The sequence below is a fragment of the Lasiosphaeria miniovina genome (assembly GCF_030549165.1).
Source record: "Lasiosphaeria miniovina strain SMH2392-1A chromosome Unknown B0T26scaffold_1, whole genome shotgun sequence".
Lineage (NCBI taxonomy): Eukaryota > Fungi > Ascomycota > Sordariomycetes > Sordariales > Lasiosphaeriaceae > Lasiosphaeria > Lasiosphaeria miniovina.
Genome location: NW_026848220.1, coordinates 7311990 through 7322275, shown reverse-complemented (window position 1 = coordinate 7322275; position 10286 = coordinate 7311990). Strand labels below are relative to the sequence as shown.

Sequence of the window (10286 nt, the reverse complement as noted above, 5' to 3'; positions counted from 1 at the left end):
AAGCTCGTGAGAGCAAGGAATGCCGTACTGCGCCCGGAAACTACCGGTGCAAGGCTCGAGGGGTCTCGGGCCGTCTTCCAGTGCCGGCTGCATCTTTTTGTACTGCTGAACAACACGATCGAGGGCTTCATAACACACTTTATAAGGAGCCTCGCCTAGCCATTGCTTTCCTAGGTAATCGTAGTGAATGCGGTTCTGTTGGTTATAGGATTCCTTCATGCCCTGCACCATATTCAAGCTCTGTTGTACGGTCTGATCAACTGAACTAGAGCCGGTAATAACGTACGACTTTAAAAGCTTGTTGACCGACTCAACTGGTGATGTGGATCGTTGGCCGAAGTTCTCGACCTTGTTGGTATAACAAGTTGCCCACTGACTTTGAAGTGGCATATATGTTTCGTCGAGATACTTGAGTATAGCCGTTTGGCCGGAAAAAACGGCTTTCATTATCTCCCAGGCCTGGTTGAAGCCATCGAGAGTAGGCGAGTATATAATATGCTCCCAGAGGAGATACATTCCCGCCTTTGTGTAGGGGACCTCGGCTGGTAGGGGGCCTAGGCTCGGCTGCTGGCCATCCTGCACTGTTCTTATACGGAAAACAACCTGGTTTTCTTCCTCATCTTCATCGTCGTTATCTTCGCTGTTTTCCTCTCTCTGTTGCCCGCCTTGTCCCTGTGTTTGAGCCTGAGCGCGGGTAACCTCCTTCGTAGCGGCTGTATTCCATTTCTTCTTGAGCTGAAGGACTACATTCTTGTTGATGTGGAAGATGTAGAGTTTAGGCTTAGCGTCAGGGTAAACTCTGGCAATTACATTCCTCATCGCGGCCTCGAAGTCGGTAATTGTGACCTTCGGGGGTGGCGCGCCGATTCTTTGACGATGCTCGTTGACCCCGTCCATTACCCAGTTGAAGCCGTCGTCACGTTTGTTATCGATCAGGCCGAAGGCACAACTCACTGACTTGCCCAGGTTGGTCTTGACAACTACCTGGAAGAGAGCCAGGCCCTTATTGTTCGTTTTATCAGTGTTATCGTACAACTAGACCCAAGGGAAGCGTTTCCATTGCTCCATGCACTACTCGGGCGCCCAAAAGAGTCCCCGTGGCTTGTCAGGGTTGTCGGTAGACCAACAACGTAGTAGATTCCTGCATCATCAAGTAACTTCTTCGTAGCTTGAAATGGCGTGTATCCTTTAAGAGCCAGCTTTCGAAGGCGGTACCGGCATTTTCGTAGGTGGTTGTGTGTGAAAATGAGGTTAGGAAAGGCCCTACGTAGCTCTTTGGCAATCTCCCTATTGGGGACTGCTAGGCGGTCGATGTATGCGGCGATGACTGCTTTATGCTCAGGACCGAAAACGGCTTTGGGTCTCAATAGGTTGAAGTCCCGGCGCTCGGCGGATGACTTGTATGCTGTATATGCTCGGGATGAAGCTCAAAGGTCCATTTCCTTTCGTTAGAAACGAGGGCTTTGGCTATTTCCTACCATTCGCAGCCTCTGTGATCCGTGGTGGTTTTGTTTACTGTTGCCCTGGACTGCAGGACTATTCCACGTTGGCAGCCAAAATCCACCCTGGTTGGCCGAAGTTCTTGACGTAATTAGAGGGTCGTAATTTGACTGTGTTGAAGAGAGCAGAAGCGGCCCAGTCGTTCAAATCCTCGATAAGATCATCGAGGCTGTTATATTTGGTGTTGAAAAGCCTATGGCCGGCTGGTGGGTTCGAGAGTGGTGGTGGCGGCGGCGCATTTTCATCGGGCGCATCGCTGATATCGCCAAAGTCGTTGAGATCGCTTAGATCATCAAAAACGGACATTTCTATCACTAGTTAGTACTCCGCGACGAAGTAAGCCATCAAAAAATGAAGCCATACCGATTCATCGATTGAATGCAGTGCTGACGATGTTTTTTGGTGGTTGTGGAAGGCCGGTTGTAGTGGAAAGGTGTAAGGTTCGGCTGCGTTGTGGTAAAAAGTGGTAAATTACTGCGCGGCAGAAAGTTGGATGTACTGGCGGCCGGAGTATACAGTCAGGGCTAGGGTTATATATGGTGAATTACAGTATGCGGGGACGATTTGACGGTAGTAGGAGACGCACTCATTAATAAAGTTCTATCGTTAGACCTTGGGGCTGAGCACCAATCTGGCTATCATCTCCAAGATCAGTTTAATGACGGCGCGGACAAAGAGTAAAGCCGCAACCTCACAAAGTCCTGCCAGAAAGCCGAGCAGCAGAATAATGGAGACGAAAAGCGTTTCAATCATGGTTTACGGGAACACAGGACTCTGCAGACTCTTGATGCCGGTCCTATCTTAACCTGTAATCTGTTTAATTCGGGGGCTGAAGACGGCGTCTACAAATGTCTCCCCCCCCATTTTATCGTCAAAGAGCCCAGCTGGTGCTTGTGCTTGTTTACATTTGATTGTTCAACTTCAATACAACCAGCTTCAAAGAAGACGTTTCTGGCAGCGTGTTATGGCGAAACATCACCTTGCAGTCCTTCGTTGAAATAAACCTGTTGCACGGCATTAGGCGTGGTAGACAAAGAAGCTAGAACAACCAGGGCAGTGCTTGGCCGGCTGCGGTCGCCGTCACCCAACCCACGGGGCCGCCGACACCAGAGCAGGACCGTGATAGGCAGATTGGCGATGGGCGATGTGGCGAAGGCGGCGGCCAGGCACAGCGCCAATCCCCCGCATCAGGCGCCCCCAAGGTCCTCAGCTCGATGCTCGCTTGTGACGCCTCTGAGCCCCCCTGGAAAATGGCGTCGATGGCCAAACGTTGGTAATTGATCTGACAAACGCAGATTGTCGACGATAGAACCAGGACGGAATCGGCGTCGATGCCACCTCGCGAGCAGCGTCGTGCCGCCAGTGCAAGCCCGCATCGGGCGCTGCCGCGGGAGACCCCTGTTGCGGAAGGTCGTGGTGGTCGTGGCTCGGTAGTTGCACACGTGCTTGGACGGCTATATCGCAGCAGCGCGGGCTAGCCGCCTTTGCGACGGAGTCCTTATCGCTCAATGCCATGCCGTGCTACCACCCGATCGACCTTCCCTCGCCTGCCCAGGCCCCCCCGCGCCCCCGACGCCCGCCTGCCTAATGCGGGAGGTGGGAGCCTGGGAGCCGGGAAATGGCTCACGATTGGGCCGCGATAGGCCGAGGCCTCGCGAATGATGCGCATTGCACCCCAATCAACAGGGCTTTAGCCTTGGCGACTATTATCCTGTGACGAGCGCCTGGACGGGCCGCGCCTTAAATAGGGGATGCTTGGCGCGAGTTCGCCGCATCGGCCAGTTAGTCTTCCCCGGTTCAGACATTGGGCGGTTCAGACATTGAGCGGTTCAGACTTGAGCGGTTCAGACATTGAGCGGTTCAGACTTGAGCGGTTCAGACATTGAGCGGTTCAGACTTGAGCGGTTCAGACATTGAGCAAGCAGTTCCAAGAGAACTGAGCCGGAACCGAGAAGCTGCAGCTGAGACGACCCGGCGGCAGACCGTCGCCATGAAGCACACGCTGGTTGCCTCGCTGGCATTCGCGGCCGCCCTCGCGCGCGAGCTGCTGCCCGTCAAGATCCTCGCGCCGTCGGCCGACCACTTCCGCGACATTGTCAGCAACGACACGTACGACTTTGGCTGCCGGCCCATGGCGCGGCCCACGGCCGACGGCCAGATGGAGCTGCACGCGCTCCTGACGCGTGACCAGATCACGTACCTGAACCACGAGTACCGGTCCGTCGACGCCATCTCGATCCGCGAGGAGTCGCTGGTCAAGCGCGCCACGTCGGCCCCCATCGGCACCGGCGACCGCTTCCAGGCCGGCACCGTGGCCCCCGTCGGCCTCGGCACCAAGCCCAGCGGCACCACCATCGCCAGCATCATGAACGTGGCCGAGATCAAGTCGGCCGTCGGCGGCCTCGTCACAAAGTACGGCGTCACCTCGTACAACCTGCCCTACGCCACATTCAACGGGGCCACCCAGTATGCCGCCTACGTCGGCGCCGGCGCCGACACCTCCAAGTACCACCTGTATCTCTCGGCCGCCGTGCACGCGCGCGAGAGAGGCGGGCCCGACAACCTCGTCTATTGGATCTCCGACCTGCTGGCGGCCAACGCGAGCGGCGGCGGGCTGACGTACGGCCAGAAGACGTATACCAACGCGCAGGTCAAGTCGGTGCTGGCCGCGGGCATCGTCTTCTTCCCGCTAGTCAACCCCGATGGTGTGGCCTACGACCAGTCGTCGGGCGCGCTGTGGCGCAAGAACCGCAACACCAAGTCGGGCTCGTCGGGCTCGTCGGTCGGCGTCGACATCAACCGCAACTTCGACTTTCTGTGGAACTTCAAAAAGTACTTTGCGTCGTCGGTGGCGCCCGCGTCGACGTCGCCGTCGTCCGAGACCTTCTACGGCACCGCGGCGGCCTCGGAGCCCGAGACCAAGAACCACGTGTCCGTGTACGACAAGTTCCCCAAGATCCGCTGGTTCCTTGACATCCACTCGGCCGCCGGCGACATGCTGTACAGCTGGGGCGACGACGACGACCAGTCGACCAACACGGCCATGAACTTCCTGTCGGCCACGTACGACGGCAAGCGCGGCACCGTCGGCGACACGGCGTACAAGGAGTACATCCCCTCGTCGGACCTGACGGCCATCAAGCAGGTGGCGGCGGCGACGGTGGCGGCCATGAAGGCCGTGGGCGGGCGGTCGTACATCTCGCAGCAGTCCGTCGGCCTGTACCCGACGTCGGGGGCCAGCGACGATTACGCCTTCAGTCGTTACTGGGCCAAGGGCGGTGCCGTCAACAAGGTTTATGGGTACACCATGGAGTTTGGCTACTCGACCAACTTCTACCCGACCCTAGCCGAGTTCAACCAAAACATCCTCGACACCAACGCCGGCTTCATGGACTGGGCGCTGGCCGCGATTGCCGTGGGGCTGGAGTGAGGGCTGGAGCGAGGGCAGTAGATAGCAACGAATAATGCAATTAGATTCACTGTTCAGTTTGCTCGCGCTGGTGAGCCGTGGAGGACGTTGGCTGCGCTGCTTGCGTTGTCGGGTCAACGACTGAACTCAAGACAACTGACAACTGTTACTAAACGGCAACTAAATGCTGTCACTCGGCGCAGAAAGCACCAGCTCAGCGTCTCTAGGGCTGCCCCACTCACACGGGCTGCTTCGGGCCGGATACTTGGGATGACAAAGCCCGTAAGCCCTCCCTGCGCAGGCATGTGGGGGCGTTTCGGTATTTTCCCTTTGAAGAATTGGGCACCAAGACACCAAGACAGCTGACAGATATCCACGAACCCAGAAGGTTTTGATTCGACTAGACCTGCAAGCCGCTATTTCCCAGTGGTGTTTCCCAGTGGTGTTTCCCAGTGGTGTTTTCCCGGTGGTGTTTCCTAGTTGTGTTCCCTTCTTACACTGAGCAAGCCGACAGAGCTAGACTGTTCGTGATCTCGCTACACTCACCTCTGCACCTGGAGGCTAGAGCTCGTCCTTGCCGCCCGCCTGCGCGGCACACGCGTCAAAGATCTTCTGCGTAAAGTCCCACACGACCTTGTCGACGCCGCGGTTGCGCAGCGGCGCCAGCACGCGCTCGTTGTCGGAGCTCTCGCACGTCGCGCCGACGAGGAAAATGCCACCGCCCGACCGCTTGGCGGCCCCGAGGCCCGCGGGCACGGGCACCAGGCCAGGCTGCACAGCGTAGCGGTCGCTGGTGGCGAGGAACAGTGCGCGGACGCCCGCGTCGGCCTGGCTAGTCGGGTTGGGCGGCGACATGCCGAACCGGTTGGCGCGCGCGAGCCCCGGCGTTGCGACCGTCCCGGGGAACCAGTGCACGATGCTGATTCGCGGGTTCTCGCGGGCGATGCGCTCGAGCGACAGCGTGCTGAAGGTGGCGGCGTGCACCGAGGCGTTCCAGAAGGACCAGTTGCGCGGCTCGCGTAGGTCGAGGTCGCGCTCGTTGACGGGCGCCTCGAGCCCGCCGGCCAGCACCGTCACGACGCGCGGGCTCGGCGCGTCGGCGCTGTTGAGCAGCGGGAGCAGCTTCTCGACGGCGCGCTGCCGCGAGTAGTAGCGCGTTGACATGGACGGCTCGAGGCCCTCGCGCGTGTCCTTGCGGCCCTCAAACGCCATGAAGCCGGCCGACAGGAAGAGCAGGTCGACCTTGGTCTCGCTCTTGGCCACGGCGGCCACGACGCGGTCGACCTCAGACACCAGCGACACGTCGGCCGTGATCAGGTTGTACGACGCGCCGGGGTTGACCTGGCGCAGCTCGGCCAGCAGCGACTCGTGCCCGGCCACGGCTGGCGGGCGGGCGACGGTGTAGATGCGCGGGGCCGGGGCGTGCTGCGCAAACTGCTGCAGCGCGCTCTGGCCAATGCCGGACGTGGCGCCGATGAACAGGGCCACGAGCCCCCGGGGGAGGTTCGCGACTAGCGCATTGGACTGCTGCGCCGTCTGGAGGGAGACCATGCTAAAGGCTGGTAGGGGTGATCTGAGACGAGGGGAGTAGTCGGCGGACGGACAGCGCCTGATTAGCAATAGCAAAAACAACAGGAAATGGGATAGCGGCGTCCGAACGGGCCATGCTTTATGGTTCTGACGCTTCGGGCTATTCTCCCGTCATTCACTGGCTCCGTCGTACCTGGGGCCTCAGCCGGGGGGACACGGCTCGGGGTGGGAATTTGTCAGCATGGAGTAGTTATACCCCGATCCGGCCCCGAGCTGGGCATGGACGAGTAAGCAGGCCGAGCAGCCGCTGGCACCTCGTGTTTGCCCAAGTACAACAATCAAATATGGCCTAGCGGGCAGTCAAGGGCCATATCAAGGTGCATTTTCCTGACATTCCTATTAGATGGGCTTTGTGGGCTCGAGCGCCCCTGAAACAGAGAGGGACTTCCTGCCTAGGAAAGTCTCGGTAGGCGGGCACAAGTCTCAGTACCGGATTATTAACCATCGCCAATAATCGGTCTTTGGTTCGTAGAGATATAGCTGACTAAACGACACTTTCAATGACACGCTTGAAAAGTTCTTCAGGTAGGCTTTCTATTGTAGAGTCAACTTTGGGGATTCATGACTTCGGTGGAGCGGAGGGTCTCGGCAAAGCCTACCGAGTCAAATACGGCCTGCCTCCAACAATGACAACTTCTTGCCCTCGAGTCAAGCCACAACAGCCCCAACAGCCCCAACCTAACTGGTTGGTTTTGTGCCAGGGCTGGCAGCGCCGCGAGCCATGCCTGCAGCCCGCCGTCCACGCGTGGTTGTTGCCTGGACATTGGATTTCAAACCAAACTCCGAAGTCCGCGGGGTTTTTGGCGTAGCAACCAATCAGGTGTGTTCGATTCTGGAACAGTCTGTAGCCATGTTAACAAGCATTGCTGCCGCGGCGCACTTACACGAACCTGCGAGCGAACTCAATAAAGCCGACCGTCTCGCTCCCAACCTTGGACCGGTCGTTCCCAACCTCCGACCGCATCAGAAGAGCCAGAGTTCAGACTCGGCAACACAACCAGACAACCGAAACATAGCCGCCATGTCGCTCCCGAAGACGTACAAGCGCGCCGTCTTCCCGGGCATGGGTCAGCCGCTGGTCATCGAGGAAGCGCCACTAAGGACGCCCACCTCGAATGAGCTGCTGGTCAAAGTCGAGGCCTGCGGCGTGTGCCACTCGGACATGTACTCGCAGTACAACGCCCTGGGAGCTGGCTTCCCCATTGTGCCCGGCCACGAGATCATCGGCAAGGTGGCTGCCGTCGGCGACGCTGTGACCGATTGGAAGGTCGGTGACCGCGTGGGCGGCGGCTGGCACGGCGGCCATGACGGCACCTGCAATGCCTGCAAGCAAGGCTGGTTCAACATGTGCGACCGCCAGGCCGTCAACGGCGCAACCATGGACGGCGGCTGTATGTGACCCCGAGGCAGTTGAGTTGTGGCGCGTGAAGCTGACCGTCTCCAGATGCCGAGTACACTTATCTTCATGCCGAGGCTGGCGTGCGCATCCCCGCCGACGTCGACGCGGCCAAGTACGCGCCACTTCTCTGCGCCGGCATCACCGTCTTCAACTCGATGCGCGCCCAGAAAGTCACGCCGGGCGAGACCGTCGCGATCCAGGGCCTTGGCGGGCTCGGCCACTTGGCCATTCAATATGCCAAGTTCATGGGCTACCGCGTAGTCGCCGTATCGCGCGGCGCCGATAAAGAGAAGGCGGCGCGCGCGCTGGGCGCACACGAGTATGTCGACTCCAGCGCCGGGGACCCGGGCGAGCAGCTCAAGGCCCTCGGAGGGGTTGCGCTCATCGTGTCGACTGCCGCGACTAGCGAGGCCATGACGCCTCTGCTGAAGGGCCTGGCCATCCACGGAAAGCTTCTCGTCCTCGGCATCCCCGAGAAGCTCGAGTTCCCGACCCTAGAGCTCTTGAGATACGGCTGCTCGGTGCAGGTCTGGCCCAGCGGCCACCAGGGCGACTCGGAGGACACGATTGCCTTCTCAAAGCTCCACGGCGTCGACTGCCAGATTGAGAAGTTCCCGCTTGAAAGAGCCCAGGAAGCATATGGTAATTACGTCCTGCACCCGACGCTGTCTGTCGCTAACAAGCATAGATGCCATGATGAGTGGAACGGTTCGCTTCAGGTCGGTCATCACCATGGAGTGATTGCCGGCGATGCGACGGAGCAGGAATCTACCGGTGTACACTCCAACCCCTGTTTAATTGTTAGCGAGGTGCAGAGGTCGGGGCCAAAAGAATTTAGACCACAGCTACGAGCCAGGGTCTCCTGAATCCGTGTGAGAGAGCGAGAAGATAATGAATGCACTGTATTTGTTAGCGCTGAGTATCTTATCGACCCTCATTAGGGTTGCACCAAGGATCGTGTTAGAATCCACCCACCCACATCAAATGAAGCCGAAATTCGACGTGGTTATGTTTCAGTGCGGTAGAGAGCCGGCTAGGTACGTGTCGGAACTAGTTGCCCTACAGCTCAGACGAGAAGTAAAATTACTAATAAAATACTAGTAAAAGGACTTCCCGACTTATACGACGTTGCCAGCCGCTCCCACAGGCTCGAACCTGCCGAAAATGGTCACGGTCCACCGCAAAGATTCCACTATTGCAGAGAGGGTTCAGGCTTTGACCCTACATGCGAATAGCGCCAAGATTCCTCAAATTGAAGCCATCACGGGCATTAAAAAAGCCGCTTTTTACGCTCCATTGAAGAAGGCGAAGGATAGAGGGTACGCGCCTGGCGACAAGATTCAAGACCGGCACGTTGAAAATGCTCCAAAGAGTGGTCGCCCAAAAGTAATCGGCCAAATTGAGCACGAAGTAATTGAAGAGGTTATTACTCAGGACTTCAACTCTCGCTCTTGTTCAAATTATAATATCGCCGACCGAGTTACTAAAAGGTTGGCCGGTATCCCGGGCGCTAGGGTTCCAAGCCGAAGAACGATACTCCGGTGGCTCAAAGCCGACGGCTTCAAGAATATGAAGCCCACAACGAAGCCAGGGCTGAACAAAGCCCAGAAAATAAAGAGGCTCGAATTCGCGATGCAAGTTCGTGACTGGACTCTCGAGGACTGGAAGAAAATCATGTGGAGTGACGAGACCTCTGTTATACTCAGCGCTGCACGTGGAAGAAGGAGAATTTGGCGCCGTACGTGGGAAAAGAACTTCCACAGTTGTATTCAACGGCGTTGGAAAGGCTTCATGTCGTTTATATTTTGGGCATGCTTTACCTATGACAGGAAGACAACGCAAGCTCCCACATCGCCCGTTAGAATAGGGAGCTTTGGGGAAAAGTCGGTTTCAAGGTCCTTGTGTGGCCTCCGAACTCCCCGGACCTCAACCCTATTGAGCCCTCTTGGAGAGGGATTAAGTTCTCTTGGAAAAAACAGAGGGTTCCAAAGTCAAGGCCGGCTCTTGAGAAAGACTGGAGCACGCAGTGGCGTGATTATCTACAGGAAAAGCTGCGCCGGCTTGTAGAGCGAATCCCCGGGAATGTCAGGTGGGTGATCCGACTTGCTGGTGGTAATGAGTATACCGAAGGAACTGAGCCGCCGCCGTTGGAGCCGGGAGAGGAAGAATCTAGCGATATCGCTTGGAGGAAATGGTGCAGTCAAACAACGCAAGAAAGGGAGGCTGAAATATAGGCTGAAGCCGACGGCCACGGCCCTTAACAATCTTGAACTTCAAGATCTGTTGAGCCTGTTGGCTTAGGAAGGTGTTGGATTGGCTACATCGTACCAGCTGAATGGAGCCTAAAAAGATGTGTAGGCATCAAGGCCTACATACGGGCCGATCATC

The 10286-nt window shown here is 57.6% G+C and overlaps 5 protein-coding genes across 5 annotated transcripts; 4 read left to right on the top strand and 1 right to left on the bottom strand.

Moving 5' to 3' along the window:
- Positions 1-3490: 3490 nt before the first annotated feature.
- B0T26DRAFT_737549 (uncharacterized protein) lies at positions 3491-4930 on the top strand (the record flags this gene model as incomplete). The annotated part of the gene is made up of 1 exon (XM_060443463.1): positions 3491-4930. One exon carries the CDS (start codon positions 3491-3493, stop codon positions 4928-4930), a length of 1440 nt encoding a protein of 479 aa, XP_060303978.1.
- Positions 4931-5328: 398 nt separating this feature from the next.
- Positions 5329-6460, bottom strand: B0T26DRAFT_816629 (uncharacterized protein; the record flags this gene model as incomplete). The annotated part of the gene is made up of 1 exon (XM_060447383.1): positions 5329-6460. The coding sequence occupies one exon, from the start codon at positions 6458-6460 to the stop codon at positions 5471-5473; it is 990 nt and encodes a 329-aa protein (XP_060303977.1). The 3' UTR covers positions 5329-5470.
- Positions 6461-7520: 1060 nt separating this feature from the next.
- Positions 7521-8639, top strand: B0T26DRAFT_737547 (dehydrogenase; the record flags this gene model as incomplete). The annotated part of the gene is made up of 3 exons (XM_060443462.1): positions 7521-7890; positions 7944-8540; positions 8587-8639. 3 exons carry the CDS (start codon positions 7521-7523, stop codon positions 8637-8639), a joined length of 1020 nt encoding a protein of 339 aa, XP_060303976.1.
- Positions 8640-9038: 399 nt separating this feature from the next.
- Positions 9039-9284, top strand: B0T26DRAFT_628421 (uncharacterized protein; the record flags this gene model as incomplete). The annotated part of the gene is made up of 1 exon (XM_060436224.1): positions 9039-9284. A coding segment is annotated over one exon (246 nt), but the record flags the coding sequence as incomplete, so codon positions are not given.
- Positions 9285-9793: 509 nt separating this feature from the next.
- Positions 9794-10015, top strand: B0T26DRAFT_627224 (uncharacterized protein; the record flags this gene model as incomplete). The annotated part of the gene is made up of 1 exon (XM_060436200.1): positions 9794-10015. A coding segment is annotated over one exon (222 nt), but the record flags the coding sequence as incomplete, so codon positions are not given.
- Between the last annotated feature and the right edge of the window lie 271 nt (positions 10016-10286).